The 27,962-nt window shown below is 49.9% G+C and overlaps 1 protein-coding gene across 1 annotated transcript in view; it reads right to left on the bottom strand.

Annotated features, from left to right (window-relative positions):
• Positions 1-535: 535 nt before the first annotated feature.
• BCORL1 (BCL6 corepressor-like 1) overlaps positions 536-27,962 on the bottom strand; it is a 58,425-nt gene continuing 30,998 nt past the window's right edge. The window contains exons 6-14 of the mRNA XM_008591035.1: positions 27,316-27,396; positions 24,932-25,321; positions 21,387-21,610; positions 16,766-16,987; positions 14,604-14,770; positions 13,531-13,676; positions 5,862-5,939; positions 4,633-4,786; positions 536-1,354 (exon numbers count right to left, since the gene is read on the bottom strand). Of these exons, the coding sequence (XP_008589257.1) occupies positions 1,072-1,354; positions 4,633-4,786; positions 5,862-5,939; positions 13,531-13,676; positions 14,604-14,770; positions 16,766-16,987; positions 21,387-21,610; positions 24,932-25,321; positions 27,316-27,396 (1,745 nt within the window). The 3' untranslated portion in view covers positions 536-1,071. The remainder of the gene's footprint in view (positions 1,355-4,632; positions 4,787-5,861; positions 5,940-13,530; positions 13,677-14,603; positions 14,771-16,765; positions 16,988-21,386; positions 21,611-24,931; positions 25,322-27,315; positions 27,397-27,962) is intronic.

Raw genomic sequence — 27,962 nt, forward strand, 5'->3', positions numbered from 1 at the left:
CAGTCAGTCCAGAGCCCTCTGCAGATTCCAAAGGAAAATGGGGAGCAGGAGGAGGAGAGAGGGAAAAGGGGTGCTGCAAGTCTGGGAAGGGGTGGAGGCTCAGTATCTCGAGGGGGAGGTCAGAACAGGGTGAGGCGAGTGGTGGGGGGGATGCAGGACGAATCCATATTGTGCACTCTGAGGGGAGCAGTGAGGAGGGGCACCCTCACCCCTCAGACCCATTCTCCACTCTCCTTTCTTAGAGCTCTTCATGAACCCCTCACCCCCCAGGTCTCCCCTGACCGCCGTAAACACTAATCTCAAGATAGCAGGGCTGCTGCGAAGGGCAGGGGCTGTGAGAGGGGACAAAACTGGCAGGGGGAGGGGGGAGCACCAAACCCCCAGCTCTGGGCCAGCAGCAGCCACAAGTCACAAGTTCAATTCCCCGCCACCCCCCCACCTGTCCCCTCCCCAGTAGGGAAGAAAACCACCAGGGAATAACCATCAGAGGGAGGGAGTAGCCCCAGAGCTTATCAAGAAAGAAAAAAAAAGGAGGTAAAGAAAGTCCCTCAATACAACAAGTTGTCTCAAATCATCACAGTGATACAGACTTATCAGAAACCAATGGAACAATACAAATTAAATACTAATAAAAATAAATACTATGGAAGACAGAAGAACACAGGGGAATGGAGGGGGCGCTCAGAGATTTGGGCTTTTTCCATTTCTCCTCGGGACAGGCCGTGGCCACCCAGGGCCCAGGTTTGGTCTTGGTCATACACAAGGTGGCCAGTCCAAGGTACCCTGGCGCCACTTCCCACCACCCCTGGGACCTCTTGTCCTCAAACGTGGCGCTCAACTTTCCACCCCCATCACCAACCACAATAACAATGAGGATGACAGGGAGATGAGAACTAATTGTAACCAAAAAACAAAAAAATCCAGTCACTAATGCTGGCATTGATAAGGCGGCTTCTTGTTGGTCCGTGTTATTGCCTCATTCTGCAGTCTGGTGCTCGGTGGGGGGGACACACGGGAGGCGGGGAGGGTGAACTTGGAGGAGAAAGAAGAAAAAGGGGTGCTGTTTCCCGGTCAACTGCACCAAGACTGGAATTCCACCTCCGAGCCTAGGAGCCGAAGGAGCTCTGGCTCGTAGCGCACCAGCTCCACAGTCTCAGAGGAGCCTGGGGGGGATCTGTCGTCCACGCCTCCGAGCTTCTCTGCAAGGGTCTGCAGCTGACTGGAGGCTCCCTGCCGGTAGAACTCGGCCTTGGGTAAGGTGGTGATTTCAAAGTGCGGGAAGCGGGCCTGAAAGATCCTCGAGGAAAGCTTCAGCCTCTTTAGGACATCGGTAAAGAGGAACCAGTTGCAGGGCCTGAAAAGGCAAGGATGGGAGTTAGGGACAGTGGCTCAGGGGAAGTGGTGGGGACACTGACAGTGGGGACCATGGCAAGGAAGCTAACCTGGCTTTCTCCCACTGTGACTCACTGCCAGTCTGGCTCCTCACACTAAACCCCAGGATCCTGGGGTGTCACTGAGGTGAATAGTTTCTCCTGTCCCCTACAACGCTTGGCCCAGCTTTCAGCTAAATGGTGAGCACTCAGTCTAGGACAAACCACTTCCAAAAAGAGCGGACAGGAGAGAAATGGGCCTTCCAGAACCTCAAACTCCTAGCAGGCGTCCCCAGGGCTTAACCTGAAGGCCTGTGACCTGGGATTTCCCATCTGCTGGCACCAGCTCTCCCGCTGCCCCCACCCCTGCGACCCTGTCTGGTTTCCCTTTCCTGTTGTCACTCTTGTTTCCCCTGCCTCCTCGTCCTCCAAGATCTTCCCCGGCACAGGGGAGCCGTGGAGAAAGGCCTAAACTGCGGGTAATCCAAAAGGCATTTCTCTTTGGCTCTGGAATGCATTAGACAAGTTTTTTCTCCAGCAGCAGCACCATCGTTTCTGCAGGGCCGGAGCTCACATTACAGCGAGTCTGACTTTGCTGAGCATACCCGACTGGGCGGCAGCCTGGGGACAGCTGGGAGGGGTGCTGGAGAGGCCAGTCATGGGCCAAAAGCTTACATTGACTGAACCAGGAAGAAATGCTGCATCCCCGAGTTAGTGGTCCCAGTTTACAGGGCTTTTCCCTCTTCACAGTCCACTGTCCCAGCTCCAGCCTTCGCCACTTCTAGCATGGGCTACACTGCATCAGCCTCCTAACTGGTTTCTCCTGGCCGACAGTCAGTCTTCTGCACCCCCACCCACGCTCACTGGATCATTTACTACCATGAGTGTTTTCTAAAAAGAAAATCTGACCTTCTACTCCCTCCCTAAACAGCTTTCAATGGATCCCCAGTGCCTCCAGAAATCATCTCCAGATTCTTTAACATATTAAACAAGACCCTCCAAATATGATCCCATTCAACCTCTTCAGCCTAATCTCCATCCAATAATACATACACACACCACTCAGTGTACCCCCCACCCCACCAAGTGCCAACCATTTGGTACAGGACTCCCCTGCCTTCTGAACTTTCTGAACTAGTACATCCCAGTGCCTTTGCTCATATCATGCCCTCCATCCTGCTCTCCTTCCTGGCCCAGCTCAGATGCCATCGCCCGCATAAAACCTTCCCCCAATGTGACTGACTGCTCATCCCATTTTCCATGGTCTCGTGGCACTTGGGTCCTACCGCTGTTATACTTCTGACAGAGCCCATTTCTGAAAGGATGCAAAAGAAACCTAAACTGTGGTTCTCCCTGTGGCATAGGAATAGGGGCTCGGGGTGGACTGAAACTTTTATTTCTCACTTGACACCCTTCTGAACTGTTTGAGGTTTTTACAATAATAAATCTGCTTAGGACATCTTGTCTTTTATTAGAGTTAATTATATACTTGTCTGTCTACTCCACTAGACTGTGGATTCTTTCAAGGCCAGAACTATGTTCTGGTCCTCAGGGTTTGACCTGGTGCAGCTGCTTAAGACATGTTTATGGAATCGAATGTTCTCCACAGCGCCTAAAAACATCTACCCAGACCCACAATCCTTTTCCCTAAAATGCAACACTTACAAATGACAGCAAACTCTGTCATCTCACATAATTAGGAAGCGGAGTATTCTGGGTTAAGTGAAAGGGACTGTAGATGTCATACACTTGGACCATCATTTTCAAAGAATGGGGAAAATCCCCTCGTAACATTCCCACCGGTGATCAGAATCCAGTCTTGCTTTGATGATTCAGAAGGCACTTCTGAACCCCACAGGGTCCCAGAGTCATCATTCTACACCGCCCCCTCCCCCTTCTTGAAGAAAAGAAATTTTCACATTGTGCTGCAGCTGTGGGCAAGGCAGCTTTGTTACAAGCCCTGGAGGATGTAAGGTCAGGAAAACCAGCTTTGTGGTCCCAAGCTCCCCGTGCCAACATGCCCGCTGCCTGGCTCATTGAGGGCCATGCAGCCCTTGGTGGCCCATGTTCTGTCCGCATCTAAAGCAGACTACCCTGGTCCTTTTACTGCCTGGGACCCAAGATCCTATTTCAGAGAAGGAGGTGCTGAATACTTTGGAGGAATTAATTAACTGTGCAATACTATATCCCAGAGGCCCAGCCCCACCCGCAGGGATCAGCTTATGCCCGGAAGAATAAGGACCAAAAGCCCCTGAAACTTGATCTCTACTAGTGTCATCATATAGGCTATTTTTATTCCTATCAGGCCCTGGGGGAAGGGATGCAAAGAAAATGTGGTCTAGTGGTTAGAGTCTGAAGGAGGGTCTCACTGGAAGGGTTCCTAATCCATCCTCTACCCCACTCTCTGTCCTGTGCACCTCTTGCAAGTTCAATTTCTTCAAACAGAGTTTGATATTTTTTAAATAGATATCATAGAAGAAGTATCCTTAAGATTGTTTGCAAAGATATTTGAAGACACTGGTAAGAAGAAAATCCGTACGACAGAGGCTAAGACCAAAAGGGCGGTTCAGCCCACATCCTTTCTCCCAGGCAGCGCTTCTACATGCTGCTGCCGTGTAGAGAAACTGACAAGAACCATGGCCCTACAGGCTGCCGAACTCCCTTCTGATTCATCAAAGAAAGATTAAACTGGGTCCAGCAGAATGTTAAGTGTCAGGTATATTCCAGTCTCTGAAAATGGGTAATCCCCACTATAATATGCACAGTAACCTGAGCTGACAGCCTCGATGCCAACACCTCACCAACATTAAGGCTACGAGAAACCAGGCTGTGCATTACTTGAGGACCCTGGTGGCCCCACAGCTATGACAACCATATGTCCCGGCTTTTCCAAGGATCTCAATTTCAAATTTTCTGTCTGGCTGTCGCCAGAAACCACAAAAATGTTCTAAATATTCTAATAGTTCGTCAGCCCAAATATCTCCCAGATTATCTCTTACACGCAGGAACAGTGCAAAAGGCCTTCAGAGATCGAATGTAGATTTGGGGTTCTAGAAATGTATACAGTTGATGTACTAGTTTGAACATAACGAATTTGGGCTGGAAGGTCAGGCTGGCCTTTGTCACATGTTATCTTTCCTATGCCCCAGTGCTCATTCACCACGTCTTCACTTCCTCCTGGAGAACTTCATCTTCCCAGGAGGCGGGCCAGGGGTTGCCAGGATTCTGGTGCTCAGTCGCCGTGGATCTCTCAGACACTCACCCGTGGGACACTGACACTTGGAGGTGGTAGCAAGGGAGAAGAGGCTTGTCTGAGAGTTCGAACATGAAATCATCCTCTTCCACATCATCTCCTTCTTGATCAGAGCTCCCAGGAGGATTATGTAGGAGGTCACAGGCAAACCCTTCTTTTTCTTCTATAAGGAGAGCACATAGGGAATTAGGACTTAGTTACACGCACAAAACCAAAGAAAAGAAATGCTCCAACCAGATACAGGGACGTAAAAGGGGGTGCTTAGGAGATAAAGGACAAGGATGCGAGCCCCTGGACAGGGCCAAGGTCTGCTGATCCCATGGCTCACATCCTTGGGGGGGGGTCAGTGAAAGTTCTAGTCCAGGAAGAAAGCATTTTGTGGCCAGAGATTCATTATACTCCTCCACCCTCCAACTGGAAAAAGCAAGGTGATGTGAAGGATGAGCTGCTCAGCTGTTGGAGATGGAAGCCTGAAGATACTATCAGCAGTCAAGGGCAAGGTAAATCCACCTGCCCTTCTCCAGCTGCAGCTTTCCCAAGCTAACTCACTGTCTGCTGGGATCCCCGGAGGAGCAGCAGGGGCTCAGATGGTTCCGTTCCCCAGCCACATGTTTGGGTGTGGCCTGTTGCATTCCATCCCAGCCTTTTCCCACTCCAGCTTCCCCTAAGCTTAGGGATGGCCCAACAGGCAAATGCTAGATGAGCACCACAGATAGACATGCTGATCTTCCAAGGAAGGAAAGCTTGGGCCAGAAGGCTAAGGGCTCAGGAGACAGCAGCTATCTCAAAAACTGTGTGTGCATTGTGCGGGCAGGGTAGGGAGGGAATGGTAGCTGCCAGATGAGGGGCTGTGTCCTTCTTGAGTGTGAGCAATACCAGAAGAGGTGCCAATGCTCACAAGGGCTTCTGGCAGGATTAAGACAAAGCAAGGGAGGAGAAAGGGACCTTAGAAGAGAGAGGATGTAAAAAGTACCCAGGGTGGAGAATGCTAGAGGGCTAGTGAGGGATGGCTTTGTCCAAATCAGTGCAGGCATCTTCTGCTTTAGGCAAATGCTTTCTGAATAAGGGGGAAGGGTGGGTTAGGGTTTGGGCTGAAAGGGTCTGTAAGCTACTAAAAGGTGAAGAAGGGATACCTCCACAGGGCTACTCCTATCTTCAAGAAGAATCAGTGAAACCCAAACCAAATCCTACATCTCTGAGCCACAGATAAGGGTGGAAGAGTCCCACTTAAAGCTTACCCAACACAGAACTGCTGTAAAAATCCCAGGATACACCAGGGTCACCCTCTGCCCGGCCCTGAAGATCCGAGAGGTGATCTGATGAAAGAAGAGAAGGTGGTGAGACAAGGAGGGTAGGCTGGAGGAGGAATCTCAAAACAAAGTCCATGCATATGGGGCTAGGAGAATGGGAGAAGGGAAGGAAGGACCACAAGAAGGGCAAGGAGTGACCAGAGAGAGATACACTTCCTGCTCTCAGCCAGAGACTGCAAACCAGCTGCCAGGAGCCCAGTCTAGCTCACTGACCGCCTGGGGTTTCTCCTAGCAGTTTTTATTTTTATTTTTTTTTGGTGGATGGCTGATACAGGGATCCGAACCCCTGACCTTTGTGTTACCAGCACCATGCTCTCCCCCAAGTGAGCTAAATGGCCAGCCCTGTCCCAGTTTTTTTTTTTTTTTTTTTTTTTAATTAACTTTCAATGTTTTAAAATTGGGGGATTTCACTTAAAAATCAGATTTCAAACTTTTCGTGAAAAAAATCAGATCTGGCAACACTGCGTCCACATTCCTGCATGTCAACAGTTGGCTAGAGAGAGCAGTGACATGTGTGGGCTCCAATTCACCAGTCCCCACCCAGCCTGCTTCCCTCTTTACAAGATCAGCCTGGAGGAATTTATGTTTGGGATCCCTGCTTTAAATGCTGTAGGGAATTACTCTGCAAGCAGAATCCTAGACCTGTCCCAGGATCTTAATTCCCTGCTAGTCACAATGTTCATATATCCAATCATGATCTCTCCAACTTAAAGTAAGATAAGAAAGCATAATTCCACCTTTGAAAAACATGGGGGGAAATGGCCAGGTTTATCCTCATAAAAACCTTTTGCTTCCATTCCTAAGCATATACCCAAAAGAACTCAAAACACGTGTTCAAACAAAAACTTATACATGCATGTTCATAGCAGCTCTGTTCACAATAGCCAAAAGGTGGAACCAAGCCAAATGTCTATCAACTGATGAAATTTCTGGTGGGAATGTTAGATGGTTCAGCTGCTGTGGAAAACAGTTTGGTAGCTCCTCAAAAAGTTAAACACCAAATTACCATACAACCCAGCAATTCCGCTCCTAGATTTAGACCCCCAAAGAATTGAAAACAGGTACTCAGATAAGTACATTACATGCATGTTCATAGCAGCTCTAGTAATGACAGCCAAAAGGCGGACACATGTCAATGTCCATCCAGGGATGAATGGATAAACAAAATGTAGAATATCCATACAATGCAGTATCATTCGGTGATAAAAAATGGAGTACTGATAAATCCTATAACATAGATGCTAAGTTATAGAATCCAGACACAAAAGGCCACATGTTGTATGACTTCATTTATATGAAATGTCCAGAATAGGCAAATCCATAGAGACAGAAAGCAGACTGGTGGTTGCCAGAGACAGGGGGGAGGGGGAACGGGGAGTGATTGCTACCAGGTAGAGGGTTTCCCTTGGGAATGATGAAAAAGTTCTAAAACTAAATAGTGGTGATGGTTGTACAACATTGAAAGTGTACTTTCTGTCACTCAATTGTACACTTTAAAATAGTTAAAATAGTAAAATCTATGTTATGTGTAGTTGACCCAATGAAACAATTTTTAATAATCACCTTTTGCTTACTTGCTCTAAAGACAAACACCAGGTCCCCTTAGCCTCCTTATTCCCTAGGTAGGCAGCATCCAGTGGAATTATTTTAGCAACCTTCCAGGAGATGAGGGGTTTCCTCCTCTTGGAAAAGGCAGTGAGAGAGAAAAGGCAGCCTCTCAGTCCCACCTGGACAAAAATCAGGTCCACTGGCCTTTTTTGTTTGTTTGTTTGTTTGTTTTTTGTTTGTTTGTTTTCCCTTTTTTTGTCTTTTTTACTGATCGGTAATGGGATCGCAACCCTCGGTGTTGCGCCTGTACCAGGGACCGGCAACGGGATCGCAACCCTCGGTGTTGCGCCCACACCGCGCTCAGCCAGTGAGCGGGAACCAGTCGCCACATGGGATCCGAACCCTCAGCGGGAGCGCCACCACACTCCCAAGCGGCGCACTCTCCAGTGCGCCACCGGGCCGGCCCTGGGTCCACTGGTTTTTGTGACAAATTCACCAGAGCCATCCATGAGGGCATGGCTCGGTGGTTGCCAATATGCCACCTACTATAACTGGCAGGCTGACTTGGTGTGTATGGTTGCCACCAGCCCTCAAGTGACACCTGGGCAACAGGACAGGAGGGAGTCCAAAGGGCACAAGCAAGGTGAGGGCACCCCCTGAAAACCAAATCCCAGGAGGAAGTCGGCAGCTCTTAAAGGAGCAGAGCTAGTTTACCAACTGGACAGGACCACCACTACCCAATGTGCCTCTCCTTTGGGTCATCCTACCAATGAGAATGCCTATTAGCTGCCATGAGCTACTAAAATAACTTATTTTTTAGCAACCTTCTAGGAGATGAGGGGTTTCCCCCACTTGGAAAAAAGCCAAAGAGAAGCTTTCAAAGTAACAGCTGAGCAACCAAAATGAGAAATCTTTAGGTGTGTGCATTAGATCTTTTGTGCCTCCCATGGAAAAACTCTGGGGTCACGCTGCCAGCTTGTGTGTTCTTCTGTCTGCTGTACCACTTGAGAGTTAAAAGTAGTTTCTTCTGGGAGCATTTGTCAGTTAAGTAGAAGTCTATCCTGTGACTAGCCCCGTGCTGGGTGTCATCGGAGATAAAGTAATGAGAGTGTAAGTTCCAACAAGGCAGGACCATATCTGTGTTGTTCATCAGTGTCTCCCCTGTACCTCAGCCCGGTGCCTGGCACATAGTAAGAGCTTTATGCATATATGGAGAGGGAGGGAGAGAGGAAGGACTACAAGGTGAGACTATAAAGTGTTTGCTTAACCAGCATGCTGAAACATATGCATTCAAATGACTGCTGCCCCCTCCCCCACAGGAGTCACACAAGGTTTCCATCAGAGCAGCCCTAGCTCACCACATTCCTGGGGCTCCTCTCTAGGAACTGCCTTCAGAGCCCCTGGCACATTCCTCTAATTCTCTTCACTGACTGCAAATCTTTGTCATCTGCAGGTGGATTGCCTTTCTGAGAGAGCCAAAAGCGAATTGGCAGAGCAGAGATGCTAAAGTTGGAAGAGGCCCATGAGTGGCCTGCAGGAGAGCTCCCGGATTTGCTTGATGTGCAGTTTCCATTCACTTTCCTCATAGATGTTCACATACAATCAGGATGAAGAATGACTTTCCTTTTCCTTGTTTCTCTCCCCCACCCCCACCCCGCGCAACAACTTTCAGTCCATTACTCTCATCCTTTCCTTGAAAAGGTACCCTGGGCCCAGCAATTCCACTCCTAGGTATATACCCCAAAGAACCAAAAACGGATAATCAAACAGGTACTTGCACACCCATGTTCATAGCAGCTCTATTCACAATAGCCAGAAGGTGGAAGCCACCCAACTGCCCATCAGTGGATGAATGAACAAAATAGGGTATATCCATACAATGGAATATTACTCAGCCATAAAAAGGAATGAAGGGCTGGCCGGTTAGCACATTTGGTTAGATAACAGTGTTGTAACACCAGGATCAAGGGTTTGGGTACTCGAACAGGCCAGCCACCACACACACACACACACAAAAAAGTACTGAAACATTCTAACACATACAGGAAACTTGAAAACAGTATACTACATGAAAAAAGCCAGAAATAAAAGGTCCCATATCGTATGGTCCGATGTATAGGAAATGTCTAGAATGGGTAAACCTATAGAGATAGAATGCAGATTGGTGGTTGCCAGAGGCAGGGGGAGGGGGAATGGGGAGAAACTACTTAATGGGTACAACGTCTCATTTGGGAGTGATGAAAAGGTTTTAGACCTAGAAAGAGTGGTGGTTGCATAACATAGTAAATGCACTTAATGCCACTGAATTCACTTTTAAATGGTTCACTTTTAAATGGTTAATTTCATGTTATATGAATTTCACCTCAATAACTTTTTTTTTTTTTTAAAGATGACCGGTAAGGGTATCTTAACCCTTGACTTGGTGTTGTCAGCACCACGCTCTCCCAAGTGAGCTAACCAGCCATCCCTATATCAGGATCCGAACCTGTGGCCTTGGTGTTAACACCACACTCTCCCAAGTGAGCCACGGGCTGGCCCTAATAACAATGTTTTTAAACAAGCATCCTCGGGGCCTCATTGTAAGAAGAGAGCCTCTCACCTTCATGTGAGCGGCCTCCCTAGAGATCAGTTTCTCTGTTTTCCAGGGTCCCATCATATCCCTCCCCATCTCTTCCAACTAAGTCACCAGCGGAAGGACATGAAAGGAGAGAAAAACAAAAACCAAGCTGTCTCTGACATGGGGTCATATGGCAGAGGTCTCTGGCAGGAAAAACAAAAACCTGTGATTCAGTGACCTCAAGTGGTAAATTGCTAACCCTTTCATTGGTGGAAGAAAAAGCGGTCCTATACTTCCTCTGATGCCCCAAACTAAATCGCAACAACCCCCCACCCCCACCTTTTTTCCCACAGTAATCTGGCCCAAAGGCAAGGTTTGGAACCTCTGAGAGCAAGGTAGAAAGGGTTTACCATCTGGCCTCCATCCTTCCTCATCTCAGGAGAAAAGGGCTTCACCTTAAGCCAATCCAATATAAGAAATCCACGTTTACAACCCAGATGAATTACTAGCATCTTCTGCTTTACAAAAGGTTTTATGACAAGATACCTGTAAATAGTGACATTCCTTTGTGTACTGAGAAGAAGATTTGATTCCCGACAACTTTTCCAGAACAGGGACCTTAAGCTCTACAGGAGCTGTCGCTCACCTTTTCTGCCTGCAGAAAATGGAGCCCTTTGCACCCTACAGGGATTCACCTTCATTTTCTGCCTGGTGGGACCTCCACTAGGGGAGGATGAAGACAATTAATCTGCAGAGAGCCTGGTTAGGTAAATGCTTGGGGATGAAAAGCAAAAAGTTTTTTAAGTACCTCAGCCAGGCAGGCAAGGTAAAAAAATAAATAAATAAAATAAATAATAATAATAATAATAATAATAATAAAGCAAATCCAGATGTGCATGCAAATGCATCCAGGTGTAGGGCGTGGGGAGGTGGGGCGGTGGAGGGAACCGCCTCTCCAACCTCCAACCTCATGTGCTCCCTGCAGCCTTTACACCGCTCTCCCCAGTGGCTCCTGGAGATCAGGCGGGGAGGTGTACAAAGTTGAAAAAAGAGAACAAAATACTCAGTTCAAGGAGTCAATACAGCCCCATGATGGTTGCACAACATCATGAATGCACTAAATGCTCCTGAATAACTGTTCACTTTAAAATGGTTATGTTAGGTGAATTACACATCAATTTTTTTAAAAGTCCGTGATTATTCTCAACCATCCCCGCCACCCCCCACTCCCCACCCCTGCCAAGATAGCCTTAGGGCCCAAGTCCTCACTTCCTGGGAGCCTGCTGACTCCTGCTAGCACCTGCCTCCCTGCGGTATCTGGTAAGGTCCTAGCCCGGCTTGCTAGAACTTTCCCTAACAGCCAGACAGACTCTGCCTTTGCATGGAAAAGAGGTGGCCCAGTTTATAACACTGCATGGGCTCCTGAACCCCATTATTAAGCCAGTTCCACGCCTATAAATTGAGAAATGGTGTCAAGATTTGGATGAAGGTGCTCAGCCTGGACAGGCTAGGAAGTGCTAGAGTTCAGAAAGTCTTCTTGGGATTGTGCAACACAACTGGCCTTCGAGTTAGTTTAAGGAGGCATCAAAAGGCTGGCTAGCAGCTGGGATGAGTTGACAGATATAAGAAAAAGAAAGAAAGGCTGGCTGGTTAGCTCAGTTGATTAGAGCACAGCCTTGAACACCAACATCATGGGTTCAGATCCCCATACTGGCAACCGCCAAAAAAGGAAAGAGAAAAACATGCTTATTTCTAATTTTTGAACTACTTAAAATGGTTTCAACATTCCAACTCCTTTGGTGTTCTGGAGGAGGGGGTGGGGAAGCAGAGAGTGCATCTGCTTACTGAGGTGGTCAGAGATCACTTTACTTGGAGCCAGAGTGCCCCAAGACCCTCAAGAGGGTGGTTTCTAGCCCAAAGAGTCCCTAGATTATAGCAATTTATCAAAGACAGAGCTTCATGTGGTGCGTTCATCATAGTGAGATGCTCTGGACGGTCATCGGGGCTGAATGTGCCTGGTAATCCAGTGAAGTGCAGACAACGTGTGCATGTGTCTGAGGCATGTGTGCATGGTATGTGGGAGGAGGCCACAAAGGGTGCTGTGCCCTGAGCCCCACACCCACAGTGATGGCTCAGCTAAGGGACCAATGGTCATCAGTGGCCCAGGACAAATGACTGAATGAACATCCCAAAGCTGCTCTGCCACTCAAGGACAAGATGTCTGGGAACCCAGAACTGTGGGGAGGGAAATCAGAAAAGGTAGCCCTCCTGCCCCCAGCCAGGGAGAGCCTGGGTCAGGCTGCGAGGGCTTGAGGCCTGTACTCCGGAACTTAATCAGCTGGACTGGAGGCAGGCTGGAGGCTGGCTGAGCAGGAGTCAAGACCCCCTTAGAGGCCTCCCAGCTTTGCTTGCTATAAAAGTGGTACTTCCTCCTTCCATCAGGATATTTAGTTCGGGTCCCTTTATGTCTTCCTCCATCATCAGCGACTTAGTTAACTTCTGTTCAATAAACAACTGAACTCCTGGTCGGGAGACTAGAACTGGATCTCTGGTGGGGTCGGGATTCGGGACTAACCAGGGCCAAAGCCCAGGTGAGAGCAGGGAGCAGTCTTGGGCAAATCCTGGGTCCCATTGGCTGTTAGTCCGAGAGGGGTTCTACTACAAATATTGAAGCCCTCAAGGAGGTTGAGATACAATTCCCAGCTGCTGCATCACTCAGACAGTCCAAAGCAGTAACTGCTGGAGCAATGGCCAAGCTGTGATGTCACTAAGAGGTGGGGCTCCTTTATTCGGAGGTCAAGTCTGAGGAGATTCCTATTGAGCATGCCCAAGCTAGCCTCCCCTCCTCCCCTTGTCCCCCCTGCCCACCTCAGTAGAGCTATCTAACTGCAGACAAACAGCTGCTATCCACTAATGAGAAAATAAATGTGCTGGCTTGTGGCCCTTACCATGGGCCTGAACACCAGACACTTTTCTAGAAGGAGCAGGTGAGGGAGGAAGAGAAAAGAATGGAAAGAAGGAGGGTGCCAGGATGCAGAGGGGACATCACAGTTACCAGAGGCCAGGACTGGGAGGAATGAAGCTCCGGGAAGGGTCCCAGGGGTTCCACTTTGATCACAAACAGGCAAAAATTGCAACAACAAAAGTAAAATGCTAAGTGTCACTTCTTTGCAACTGATCCCACTCAAAGCACAGGTCAATGCATTCTGCCTCCAACTAGACATACTAGTGGGGCTGCTGTCCCACAAGGAGACCCACCCTGGATACCTGGCTGTGAGATGGGTCCCTGCAGACTAGCGGGGCTCTGAAGAGGACGCATGCACTCGTGGCATGGGGGTGAGAGGAAGCAGGCCTTTGAGCTTTTGCAAGTGGATAGAGATTTCTGAGGTGTTTGAAGAGGGTGGACACCCCTCATAGGAGAGGTCAGAGATGGAGGGAGATGAAGAGGCTCTCCCCACGAGGTCAGGAATCAGAGGCCTGGGCCGTGCTTACCGCTGAGAAAGCGCTTCATGGTGTCACTGCTGGCCAGCTTCATGGCCGTCTGACCCGAGTAGGTGGCTAGCGTAGGATCGGCCCCATAGGACAGCAGGAGCCACATAGTCTCCAGGTTGTCATTGACCACCGCATCATGAACTGGCCTGCAGAGGGTGAGAAGTGGGGTGTCAAGGCTTTGGGCTACCTCACCAGGGGAAAAAGTGAGATGACCCCAGGGCACCCCAGGGGAATGTGGGCTAAGACTTAGGGTGGGGAACCACCTCTGGCTTGCACCCGATACCATCTCCTACCTCCTCCTCCTCTCTCCGTACTTCTTACTCCTCCCTCCCATCACTCTCTCTCTTATGCTCCCCCCATCTTGGGACAGTCCCTAGTTATGATGTAGCTCCACTGATAGTTCTGGAGTTCAGCTGAGAATGGGTCTCTGAGCGAGGATCAAGTTAAAGCAGACGTCAGGAGCAGGGTAAGAACTGCTCAAGCGGGTGACTGCTCAAGAGCAGGGATGAGCAGTGTGGCTCCACACACCAGGCCATGGCCAAGTAGAGACTGCATCCTGTGGTCCAGGTCCCCCTACTTGGTAAGCAGCTCAGGAAATAGGCTCTGTTAGAACAGAGGAGAATGGGTACAATTTCTCTAGGACACAGGAGGGATAGTTTTTTAAAGTGTATAGACATGAAATTAAAAAACTCAAATCTGGAATATTACCCCAAGGTCAGCTTCCCACTTCCTAAAGCCCTAGATTCTGCCTATGACAGATGCCCCACCAGGATGATTTGAGAGAAGCCTGAGCGGTCATCCTGGTGACAGCTGTACATAATGGGATGGTCCCTAGACACCCCAGCCTCCCCTTAGTAACCAACGTGGACTGGCCCCCCAGGAATGCCTCGCCCCTGCCCTAAACTGGTTTCCTCTTCTGTCTACAAAAGTCTTCCTGAAACACCTCCTGACAAGGCATCTGTGCATCTTGCAGCCTGATGCACTGCAGAGGTCCAGCTGGGGCAAGTTCCTTTGAGTGAGGGGCTGAGCTGGGAGTGTGTGGGTGGGACTCGGGGGATGAGTGGCCTTCTTGCCTCGTGCCATCCTGTGCGCTGCAGTTTACATTGGCCCCATGCTCCAGCAGGATGTTCAGGATGTCGGTCCAGCCCCGGGAGCAGGCCTCGTGCAGGGCTGTGTAGCCAGCATTATCACGGTGATTCACGTCCTCACTGTCTTTCTGGAGGCAGTAGAGAACAACATCCTGTGGGGACAGAGATAGCTCTGTGAGCAAAGAGAGGTCTAATTCTGGAAGCTCCCCAAATGTCTGAGGAGTCTCAGAGCCTGCCCTTTATAGCAGGGACTGACAGGCATGTCACAAATCTTCTGTCACCGAAGTCAGTCCTGAGCCATCATCACCAGGGCGCCAGGTCTGGGCCGTTTCCTTGGCAGTGGAGAGACATTTCCTATGGCCGTGGATATTCATCTGGGTGGTGGTCACTGGGGTGAGGTCCTCAGAGAGGCTCACCTGCCCACCCAGCACTCAAATGCTCAGACCTCGACTCCCTGAGCTTTGCAAGGCAGCCCCAGACGAGGGAAATAAGACACGTGGTAGCAAGCACAACCTCTGCTGGTAATTCGAGAATGAGGAACAAAGAGTTGTTTTAAACACTATCCTTGGAGGCTGGTCCAATGTTCATGCCAGGGCAGTCACTTCCAGCCCTCCCCTCAAGTCAGGCTTGTTCCTGGAATAATCCAGTGCAGTCATTCGTCCACACTTTAATGCTTATCTTCCTTGGGCTGAGCCGATAGGCCCAAAGGTGAGACTCAGGGGACTGAAGCGTCCAAGTTGGTGAGGGATGAAGCTGGGAACCGGGCTGAGGGGCAGGGGGGAGGCTGGCATCGTTACTGGCTGCCTGGCCTGCAGAGTGCTGGACCCTTGCGGTGCACTATCATCAGCCCTCCCAGGACACTGGGGACACGGGCAGCTCAGGCATTCCACCTGACAGCTCACAGGTCGCTGGCTGGCTACAGCGCCTGTGTATGCCTGTGGTGGTACAGAAACTGTCAGGCTGCCTTCACCCAGGAGGAAGCACAAGCCCTCCTACCCGCCTCGCCCATGCCCCAGACTCCCTACTCCCTCCCGGATGGGCTGCCCTATGTACTCGTGCTCTGTCCTCTTGGCTTCTCCGATGCTTTCTCATTTTCTGGTTTTGCCCTGGGTACAAGAAAATTATCCTTGAGGGAAGGGACTGGTCACCATTTTTCCTTCAGGTGTCCCTTGGCAGCTCTCCAGGCACCCGCGCTAGGTGCCCAGGAAAGATGGGCTGTTGGCCGGTGATACGCTGTCACGTCAAGCTGACCAGCCTGACTGTCCGCAGCTGAAACCAGTCGGCTGCAGGTGACGAGAGCCTTGAAACAAGGCTTCCTCTGTAACCCGGCAACTCCACAGCTAGGAGTGAATGCTGAGGAAATAGTCACGTGGTGGGCAAAGGTACATGCTCAGAGAGCTTATATCCACAAAAAGTGGGAAACAACTGAAATGTCCAACAACATAATTTAATTATGGTAAATGAGTCAGTCTTCCACCCCTTCGCTGGCCCTTGGAAATCAGAAGAGCTTGGTTTGAATTTAGAGTCATATACACGGAGTAGCTGAGTGACCGTGGACGTATCACTTAGCTTTGACCTTCTCATCTGTAAGATGGGGATAATAAAGCCTACCTCCACAGGCTTACTGTGAAGATGAAATACGAAGTAAGCAAAGCTATTGTCATGACAAAAGAAGTGTGCGATAAATGACAGCTTCCTTTCCTGCCCTCTTTCCAATCTCTAGGGAAGTATACAAGGTGAGGTTAGCTCAGCCTCAGCCCTCGAACATACTCCTGATCCCTCTATCAAAAGCCAAAATGAGGGGTAGCTGGAGGAAGAGATGAAGAGGAAGCAGCGATTACCTGTTGCTCCTTAGTCAGGGAGCCACCACCCAGCAAAAACCAAGACAACATGAAAATCCAAAAATGCAGTTCCTGGCCTAGGAATGTTCTTGATGATCTGGCATTACCATTTCAATTGCAGTCATCCCAAATTGATATTCACATGAGCCTGCATTCCCACACGCTGAGATCGGACAAGGGGCAAGGCAGCCACAGAGGTGACCTGAGCAGCAGAGGGAGGCCAGCCTGGACGCAGCCCCAAACAGCAGAGAAGCTTCTCCACAGACACTCAGGCCCATGGCACCCTGTGCGCAGGGAGCTCCTTACCTTGTAGCCAAGTCGAGCTGCCCGCTGTAGGAGGGTCTCGCCAGCATTTTTGTTCACTATGAGTCGGCGTGCCTCTGGGGGGATCTGCCGGGCTGTGGGTGACTCCAAGGCCTCCTCTGGGCCGGCACTTCGGGAATTAGAGGGTTTACGTGGTTCTGTAGGTTTCATTGGGGGGGAAGATTTGGGAGATCGTGTCTTCTGCTGGCTCCAACGACCTTTACCCTGGAAAGCAGAGATGGAGTTCTGGGTTAGGCCAGGCAACATGTCCCATCCATCATGGCCTTTCCACCCAGCTGCCAAAGCCATCTTATCTGTGTACATGTTGCACTTGGCTTATAGTACCCCAAATGGCCCAGACCACGATCAGGTTTCAGGCTAGAGGCTGGACCGGTGTTTCCAGGATCAGCAAGGGTTCCCATGCATTTCCACCCAGTGGGGAGATGCAAAGAGGCTCAAATCCTCATCCCGCTCCCAACCCCTGAACCAAGGAATGACGAAGGGACTGGAAATCAAAGAGTGAGGGGACATCCCAGCTTCTCTCCAGCATTCTGCATGCCTTCTTTACCTGCCTTGATCCCCAATTATTGAGGTTTTTACAAGTCATATCTATAAATAAGCAGAAAAACTCTGAAGAGTAAAGAAAAGTGGGGACAACTATCTTTGACTAAAGAGGCACAGCTCTTAAAGCTCACTCTTGTTACAAAAACCTTCTCCCCTTGTCCAACCCTCATAGGCTTTTCCCATCTTTCACCACACTGTGTCCTCAGATCAGACCCAGGCCTACCTGGGGTGGTAGAAAGAGCTCAGGCTCAGGAATCAGACATACCTGGGTTTGAATCTTGCCTTTGCCATCCAGTAGCTACAAGACTTAGGGCAAGGCCCAACCTCTCTGAGCCTCACTTTCTCCCTTGCAGGGTCTTTGAGAGAATGAACTGCAAGGGCTCCAGCACAACGAACAGGGTAGGTTGCTCACAAAGCGTTAGGAGAGACCTATCCTCCTGAGTGACCCATGTGTGCCTCCCTTTCCCCCGACTCTGAACTGGAATGTCTATAGTGGGTTTCCATGCCTGTCCTGTCCTACCGTGGGTATTGGGTCCATGGGGGCAGGTAACTTGTCTCTTTAGACCAGGGGTCTTCAGATTGGGAGGAACTGTGCTCAAGGAGCTGTATTCAAGGAGAACCAGACCAAAGGAGCCTCATCTGCACCTGAACCTAAACTTGGAGCTGATGCCATAATTGGACAAGACTTTGGGGGTCCTTTGGAGGGGTGGGTATACTTTGCATGTTGGGGGGACATGTATCATTGGGGGGGCAGACAGCAGACGGAGGTAGCCAGCCTTCAAGATGGCCCTGAAGATCCCCACCTCCAGATACTCATGCTCTTGTGTAGCCCCCTCCTACGCTGGATAGGGCTGACCCGTGTACCCAATAGGAGACTGCAAAAATGACGGTGTGTGACCAAGGATGGGTCCTAGAGGGCACTGTGGCTTCTGCATTGCTCTCTTCTGGATCACTTGCTGTGGCAAAAGCTAGCTGCCATGTTATGAGGACACTCAAGCAGCTCTTTATTTTTTATTTATTTATTTTTTAAAAGATGACTGGTAAGGGGATCTTAACCCTTGACTAGCTGTTGTCAACACCACGCTCTCCCAGTGAGCTAACCGCTATCCCTATACAGGGATCCGAACCTGTGGCCTTGGTGTTATCAGTACCACACTCTCCCAAGCGAGACATGGGCCGGCCCTTCAAGCAGCCCTTTAGAGAGCTCTATGTGGCAAGGAACTGGAGCCTCCTGTCAGCAAGTGTCATGGACTTGTCAGCCATGTGAGGAGCTGCCCTGGAAGCAGATCTTCCCATCCCCGTCAAGCCTTCAAAGGAATGTAGCCCCTGTTGATGCCCTGACGGCAGCCTCATGAAAGACCCCAAGCCAGGCCTAGCTAGGCTGCTCCTGAATTCCACTTACTGTTGTGTCAAGCCACTAAGTTTTAGAGTACGTAATCTGTTATAATGCAATAGATAACTAGTATAACCGACTTATCCAAATCTCTTAGAGCATCAAGGTCTCACTCAAACCCTATGTCTTCTGCAATATGCTACAACCCTCCAGCCCCCACTGCCCTCTCTCTTCACATCCAGAGAACCTGGTCTGAGTCACAGAACCTGATGCCTGATGCTTCACTTTCTTCTTTCCTTCCAGTGTTTCACAGGTAAGTCTTGCCTCCCCTGCTAGGTTTTGAGCTCCTTGGGGGAGGATTCATACTGTCATCTCTCTCATTCCTTACAGCAGTTAACCCAGGGCTGGGCACATTATTGCCCAAAATATTTGTTGATTTGATTCAAGCAGCCACGTGCAGAGGCCTGGGTAGCCAGGAGAGTTTTATGCCTAGAAAGACATAAGGCCAGGAAAAGAGCTGTAGCAGAGAAAAAATGAAGGCTCGGGGCATTCGTTTGCTTTGGTAAATCCCAAGACCACAAGAAGCCATGATCAGTCCCCATTCTGAAAGGGCAGAGAGGTGCGATCCCTAGCAGGAAGGCACCAGCTATGAGGGTACAAGGAAGATAGAATGTACAATGGCAGGCCTGGAGGATGCCGGGTAAAGACACAGGTTTTCATGAAGCCAAGCCAGGAGCCAGAGGGTGATTCTCCTTCTGGGAGCCAGAGCTGCCAGAGAGCAGCAAGGGAGGCTGCCTGAGAGGAGGGGTGAGAACAAGTGGGGGACCCCTCCCCCACTCCCCAGCTCTGAGCCCCTGTGGGAAGAAGCCCTGGGCCAGTGCCCCACGTCAGTGTTGCAGGAGCGTCCCCTGCCCTCCCCCCTACTGCCTTGCTTCCCACTACAAAGCCCGGTGCCATGGGGGGCAACCAGAGCAGGTGGTGGTGACTGGGAGAGAAAGAAAGGCGGAAGGGAGAAAGGGAGGCCCTGGGGAGGGACAAAAACCTCTTCAGGAGAACATTTCAGCAGACAGACTGTCAGGCAGAATAACCAGACAGAAGTATCAGTGTCTGCTGCTCAATGTCAGGCAACTGGTTACATTTGTGTGGGATGTGGCCATCTGAGGAGGAGGGGTGGGGAAGGCAGGAGCCTGGGATGCCCATCTTTTGCCAGAGCTACTCAGGGGAGGTTACAGTGTTTCCTGCCTAACCATCCCCTCCCCCAGTGTCTCCCAGATATAGACAGAAACCACCCATTCAGAGTCTGAAAGATACATGGACCAAGCCGGAACTCCAGAAGCAGACAAGCCTACTTAACGTCCCAGCTCTGTCACTCATGACCACTAAGCAACTTCACACAAGTCCCTTAACCTCCCTGAGTCTGTTTCCTCACTACAAAATAAGGAAAATAAAAGTGTTGACCTCTAAGAGCCACTGGAGGGATTATGAATGATAACGTGAATGAGGCCCTTCACACAGAGTAGAGTCCCCTGCTCTGTCCCCAGGACCCTGGCTTTCTCCCATTCCGTTCTGGGGTCAGAAGGAATGGACACTGCTACCATGCCACGCCACGCCACACCGTGCCTCTGTCCCTCATTCTTGCCCCCGCCTGAAGCACAAGGATGTGAGGCTACACACCAACGCTCAGAGAGCACTTTAGGTTATCAAAGCCTGCCACAGAGGTTGCCTCCTTTGTTCCCCCAAGCACTCTCTGAGGCTGAAAGGGTGTGGAGTGCCATCTCCATTTTTAAAGATGAGGAAATAGCCTTAAGTACCTTGTCTGAGCTGGGAGGGAGAAGGAAAAGGAGGGGCAGACAAGCACCTGGGTCCCACCCTTTGCCAGTGCCACTCAGGGATTCCTGCTCTGCAGCTGGAGAGAGTAGTAAGAGTCATAGCCACCAAAACAAGCCCAATATGTCCTTTTTTGTTTTGTTTTTTAGTTCTTAATGACAAATACATACCATGGACCTTCACTTCTATCCAATGTAAAGCTCACCCAGGATGAGGACTGTCTGGTTTTTTTCTAATAGTACAATGTGGAACCTACCACCAATGTTGTGAACATCAGACCCAAAAGAGATGTTGGGTTTGAACGGGGGTTCTAAGAGTGCGTGGCTGGCTACTGACTGCTGCATGCCCTCCCCCTCGCTCCTGTGGTTCCACACACAAGAGCAAAGGAAGTGGGGCTGGGGGTGGGGAAGCGCAGCTACAACCTGGGCCCAAGTGGAATTCCCTCAGCCTCACCCTCAAGCAACCTCTGTCTGGACATCAAAATCCTCCTTCTACAAGTTGTTTTCTACCTTGACTGACTCAGAAAGATCCATGATTGGTTTCCAGTGAGTTAAGCCCAGACAAAAGCTTCTTGATTGGATGTTAACAAGCTATTCAGGCTAACATCCTGCCATACTCTTTAACTCTTCCTTAACTCAAAGGAGATCCGAGGATTGTAGAGGAAAAGCCATCACGGGTCAAACCCTATAGTTAGCCCTAACTTTAGTGCCTATTCTTCGAATCCGCCCTCCAACCCTTCTAGAACTGGTTTAGAATATTTTAACAAACATGGGTTAATTTGGTTCTCCCCAGTCACTCCTTGCCCCCCTCTGAGGATTATTGACCGAGGAGCCTGATGGAAAGCCTGCCTCCTCCAGCCCACTCCCCTCCCCTGGACAACTCCCCAGGGAGGCAACGTACCTTTGCCTCTTCTGAGACATTTGCCATGTGCTTGGTCTTGCACTTTCGCTTTCCTGATGGCTTTTCTGAATTTTCAAGGCAGGCTGGCTCCTCCAGGTTATTTGGGAGGAAGCCATTTGGTGAATCCGAGATCCCCTGGGCTTTGTTGGGCAAGAGAAGGTTCCTGTTCCTGAGGCGGTGTTCCGAACTTTGGGGGGAAGTCTTCTGCTTATGGGCCTTTAAATCTGAAGGCAAGAAACAGGAAAGAATGGATGTCAGAGAAATGAAACACAGAAAAGCAGCGCCTTCCTCTAAGATGAATCAGAGGACTTGGGGGATTAGAATCACAGTGCATAGTTGCATAACTATCGGCTATCAGTATCTGGTACAGTGCTGACTATTCCGCTAAATGCTTCTTGAATGGACACTACACTTCCACATCAAAGACCCTCCTCCACAAGCAGGAGACAAATCCAAGCCCTGCCAGCAGGGGGCGACCCATCTGGCTGTCCCCAAGATGAGGGCAATTTTAAAAGGATTTCCCCACAGTCCAGAGCAAATCAGAACTTATTTTCACCCTTTTCCCCATCCCCTGTGTCTTTCTCCATTCCAATATGATAACGAACTCAGCAGCTCTGCTAAAGTCTCAAACACACCCTCACAGTCTCACCCCTACCCACCTGATGGCTCTGCTTGTCACTCCCTGAAGACACAAAGATCAAAGCCACAGAAACTTCCCCAAACCAGAAAGTGCCATGGGCCTACTTAGCTGGCAGCCAATGGCAGAAACCTGCTGCCTTTCCTGGTTGGAAACCAAGTCACCAGTGTCACTGGAACACACCGGGCAACATCTCTAATTCTAGCTGCAGCTCATTGCACAAAGTGCATTCCAATTTCAAAAAGGCCTGCTGGGAATGGCATTACTGAGAGCCTCATCTCATAGGGTCTGTCCTAAACCCCATGTGCAGGGGCGAGACATTGTGTTTACCCTTATCTTCTAACATTAGTGTTATGTGGCTTGGCCACTAACTGTATAATTGGCTGCAGGCAAGTCAATCTCTGTGAGCCTCAGTTTACACATCTGTAAAATGGGGAGAACAGGATCCACATCACAGGAATGGTATGAGAATTAAATGCAAGATTCTTTTATAAAGTGATATACAGGGTAACCCATCATTATTGTATTATTTAAGTGCAAGCTCTTTAGGCAGGGCCATCTCTCCCACAGGACTGAACACCATGGCTAGCACAAGGCAAAAGATCAGTAAGTCTCTGAAGTGAATTAACAACAGTCTCAGTTTCTCCAATTTCTGAAAGGAAGGGATTGAGATTTAAGAGTTCTCAAATCGCCTCCCCTGATCTTGACATGGGCTCTCGTGTGTGACATTGCCCAGGGCAGATCCAGATGTGGGAGTCATCATTCCAAGGTGAGGAACTGGCTATAGCTTATGAACAGCTCTTAGAAGGCCAGCTGGTATACCACCCCTTTCTCCCAACTAGTCCCAGCCCAGCAGGGGGTCCCCACAACCTGTCCAGGAATTGCCATGCTAGATGGTCTCTAATGGCACTTCTAGCCAGTACATTCTAAACTAGGGCTTTTGATGCAACAAGTTCAGCCTGAGGCAAAAGAGGAAGGAACAGAACCAGGCCTTGTGAGGACCTCAGGAAACATGGGGAAACCATATTATAGCATTCAATGCCACAGGAAAAGAAACAGCTCCCTACCCCATTTACCCAGGGCAGGGCAGACTCTGGAGTTTATTTGATCGCAGAGAAGCAAGGGCTTTATTGTAGCACACAAAAGAACAGAGAGCAGAGGCAGTAGATGTATGAGTGGAAGCCGCTCTTCCTACCCACTTCTCAGGTCAAGAAGGGAGATAGCCAATCCCAGGATGAAAGGAAAGGCCATGAGGCCCAGACAGGAGTAGGGCGACCTGCCTAGTTTGGCCTTTGCCTGATTGTCCGTCAACCTCAAAGACAGGTAGTAGTAGGAGGGATTGGAGCTTTCTGAGAAGACGGCTATTTGTCAGGCAATTCCTACATGAAGAAGCCATCATTAGACCTGAAGGAAGGTGACCAGACCATATGCCAAATCCACCTGCCTCAACGCAAAACCCTTAGTCACATCAATGGAGGGAGAATGACCTACTTTCCAAATCAAGTAGGATGCCTTGATCGGTGGTGCTCTCCACATTACTGGAGGTGTTCAAGCAAAGGCTAGCTGTCTACCTGTCAAGAATGCTGTGGAGACCTCCATCTCTGCACTGGGTGGCAGACTAGACTAGGCAACCTCAAAGGTCCTTCTGGTTCCAAGAGCTGATAAATCCCACAGGAAGCTTCCAAGCTAGGAAACCAGGCCCCATTAGAGAACATCAGGTGATACAAAAGCTCCTCTTCATCCTAAAACAAGTGGCTGAGGCCAATGGTTTGACAAGTCATTCCTCACTGATCCATTATTGCTTTGGCAGAAGAAAGGGAAAATTGTCCCCACTCTCTCACACCGTTGAGGAAAATTAGCTCAATTACTGTCTTGAGCATAGGGATACATACCATACATATCTCCACTTAAACAGGGCCGGAAATGAGGTTAAGCCTTCTCTTCATTATAGCAAACCCAGAATCTACCACCCACTCAATACGAGGTTATTCAGTCTGAGCTAATAAGACTGCAGACGTTTACCAGCAGCCCAGATGAATGCAATATAGGAGACAATTAACTGTTGCTTCAAGGGGAGAGGTCAGAGAATGACAGTGAGAGACAGAGGTGTCCTTATAGAACCCAGAGATGGGCTTTTGGCTCATTTAGTAATCCACTATATGAACGGGCCCCTAAAAAGTACTTAGTGGAACATATCGGTATTAGCCTCTTGTGACAGTCTGTGACTCCATGACTACATATTATAACATTTGACGTAGACAAAGGAAGCCGGGTTTTCTCTTTGGGCTGCCTTCTTTCCCAACTCAGATCCAACAAAAATGGTGCCACCTTGGGTCACCTCAAAGCTTCACTCCGCCTCTAAATGATCTTTTTGGCTTTAACCAAGAAAGCAAGGTTGTGCCCACTTCTACTTGAAGCTCTTCTGTTGGTTTGAGGGAACCACTGTGCTTCTTTTAGTTTAGGGGCTGGAGGCATCCCAGAAAAGGCAGCCAATGCCCTCTTTCTTCTTGAACCCAAGATTCTAGGAGAGAGAACCTGTCCTCCCAAAAGACTCAACTCCCTGAAGCCAACCAGAGAACTCCCTGGTATCGAGTTGTCCCATGCCAAGGATGTCACTGTGGCTTTGCCCACAGGTTCAGACTTCTATGAGAAACTGGAGGGCTTGGGCCTTCGTGTCCTCAGCTCACCTGCAGGCCAGTTCAAACTCATTCAATCTCAACCCAAAGCCAAAGCTTGGGGCTGGAGCTGAGTGACCCCCTCTGGCAGCTGGAGATAAAGCACCAGGTTTCTATGGGTCCAGAGGCCTCTGGCTGGTGCAGAGAAAGCAGAGGTGCAGACACCCGAGCTGCCCGAAGGTTCCCAGAAGCCAAGCTTGCTGCGGGGCCAGCAGCCCCCTGGCCGGCCTTACCTGCTCTCCCTTTCCGCCGCTGCTCCTCTTCCTGCTCAGTCAGGTACTCCCCAGTCTGATATTTTCGGCTCTTCTGCCGTCTCCGTTTCTTCCTCTTCACCAGGCCCTCCTCCTCATCTTCCTCCTCTTCTTCATTGGTGTCCCACATTTGCCGGGTGGCGTCTGTCCTCCAGGGCATTTCTCGGGCTCGCCACAGGTGCCTGCGGCCCTGGCTCAATAGGGTCTTGTCCTGGGCATGGTGGCTGCGATACTGGGTGTCCCGTTGGGTCTTTCTCACCTTTCGACGTTTAGCGGGGGTGGGGGTCACCTCCTCTTCCTCTTCCGTGGGGAAGACTTCCTGGCTTCCCATGTCACTGTCTGCCATGCCAGCAAAGGAGCTGCAGACGCTTCCTGTGGACGGGATGTACAGAGGACGGTCAGGTATCTCTTCAAAGGACAAAACGTGTTGTTGAAGCGAGTACCCTGGGCTAGGAATCTGAAGGTCTGGGTTCAAGTTCAGGCTCTGCCAGTTATCAGCTGTACACTTCGGGAAAGTTCCTTCATTCCTGTTTCCTCATCTATAAAATGTGGACACTGTTCTCGCCTTACTCACTTCACAGGGCTGTTTTGAGGCTCAAATGAGATCTTTCCCCCATAAGTGCATGACAGAGTCTGAAACATCATTCAACTATCAGGTATTAGGAACACACACCCTCACTCCTCCACGTTATTATGCCACTTGGATTCATTTCCCAAACACGTGCTTAGTGCTTACAAGGCTTTCCAAGCATTGTGTGAGAGGCAGGAGAGGGCCACGGGCCCCTGCTGTTTGGGAAATCAGGGTGTAGTAGCAGCGGGGGGACAGACTGGCATTGTTCTCCAGCCCCACTCGCACTGTGGCACCAATGCTCTCGCTGACAGAGCCACCCTGAACAAGCAGAATCATCCCAAAAGAAGAGTCTCAGGAAAAGCGAAGCAAGGAGGCCCTTTCCTGTGACACAGCCTGGTTTAGCCACGCCCAAATGCTTCGCAGCCACGCCCTCTTCCCTTCAACTGACCCCACCTCCTACTGAGCTGCCAAGAGTTCAGGGGTGGAGCTTGCTCCCAGCCGCCCGCCTGCCCCTCTCGCTGCAGCTGTGCCTCACCACTGGGCAGGCACTTCCCCTCCTCTCCCGACCACCCTGGGACAGATGGCACCTCTCCTGGACTCCCCAGCCACCACACCAAGAGGCCGTTTTCTCTCCTCACTCTTTCCTTCAACTGTGGAAAACCACAAAAGTACAATCCTAAATTGGCCCGGTTTCGCACAACAGGAGACCTGACACCTTCCTCAAAGCAGCTGTGAGACGCTACCACCTTTCTCCCAAGGCCCATCTATTAACTCAAAATCCCCAGACCCAAGCAAGGCCAGCAGAAGAAAGAAACAATTCGAGGCGAACAGAGCAGCTCTTGACCAAAGCTTTGAGTCAGTCAGACCACTTAAAGACAGCAAATAGCCAGCAAACTTTCCATTATACGGACCAGGCAGGGAACGAAGTGTTCTGGTTAATCTAATATTCTGGTTAATACAGAATCACCATAGAGATCACACAGGGATCACCAATTTCCAAAGAATCAAATACAGTACAATGTGTTTAACACTAAAATGGGGCTGGCTGTAACGTAATCGCTCTTTGATGATTCAGAGGACACTTCACGATTTTGCGAGGCCTCCAGGCCATCATTATGAGCCCCAATTACCACCACGCTCACCATGTGCTGAGGTGCCAGTTAAGAGAATGTCAGATAACTGAGTTTACACTGTGCCCTGCTTCCCCATTCTATCTGATTTGCATGGAGATCTGGGTGAACCAGGACAACCATCTCTAGCCCTGTGCACCAATGTGGAGGCTAGCAGGAGAAAGTGGTGGTGGGAAGGGCTAGCTCTTTTTAGACCCCAGGGGTTGACCAATACAAATCCCGGGGGCTGAATGCAATTCTGCTGACCCTGATGACTCAATCGCCTTTCCATTTCTGATGATGCCTAACACATAGGCAATAGGACCGAGGCACAAGGGTTAAATGTCTGTGCTTGAGATTGGTCCCCAATAATCGGGAGACGGCAAAGCTTGGAGTAGAACCAGCTTCCCTGAGTGGCACAGGCCTTTCCTCTTTCCACCACTGGCTCCCAACAAGAGAGGTCATATCCCTGCTCTGAAAAGCTAAGCAAATAGTCCTAAAATCGTGGGCAATGTCCTCAGCCCCCACATGGGACTCTCTTGTCTGTTCAAAGAGCTGGGCATCTTGGCACAGCGAATCAACTTCCCAACTCTCCTCCTGGGCTGATGGGAAAATCGCTCACTCAGATTTCTACCTGTCTTTTCACAGAGGATGCCAAGGTGGGCCATCGCCTTTGCCTCACTCACCAGACTGACTGCGCGTCCGGGTGCTCAGAACCACAGGGATGAAGTCACGGAAACTGCTCTTTGCTTTCTTTTCCAAGGAACCTGGAGTGACATGTGGTTTGGGGGTAAAAGGCAGAAATAATATCACAATCAGAGCCTAAAAACCGGAAACCCCACCTGAGAGGCTCAGGTGTAAAAATCAAGGGAGGGTTTGTGTCTACCCTGTGGTTACCCGGTCACATTTGTTAGCTCCTTTTATGCTGCAATCACATACATACCTCTTGTAAAGAATGAGCATTTCCCAGTGGCTTTTGAAAACTGGAGTTTGGTCATTTGTGCTAATGGCAAAAAAGGCAGGGCACAGAACTGATTCAACAGCATGCCAGAAAATAGAAGGCCTGGCTGCCTGTATGACTCTGAGGCTGCTGCACCTCAACAAAGTCATAACTGAGCTAGAGCAGGTCCCAGAGAAAGGCAATTTCAGTGAATCTTATAGGAAGGACTGAGCGGGTCAGAAAGATGGGAGCAAGGAGCGGTGAACAGAGGAAAACTACCACATGAGAACAGACTAGAAGAGGCAGGTCGTGTCCCACGAGCAGGCAAGACCATGAACACAGACAACTGTGGTCAGGAATGCTTGGGATTCTGTTCCTGATGAGGGCAACCAG

The sequence above is a fragment of the Galeopterus variegatus genome, unplaced genomic scaffold, assembly GCF_000696425.1.
Source record: "Galeopterus variegatus unplaced genomic scaffold, G_variegatus-3.0.2 Scaffold143, whole genome shotgun sequence".
Classification (NCBI taxonomy): Eukaryota; Metazoa; Chordata; class Mammalia; order Dermoptera; family Cynocephalidae; genus Galeopterus; species Galeopterus variegatus.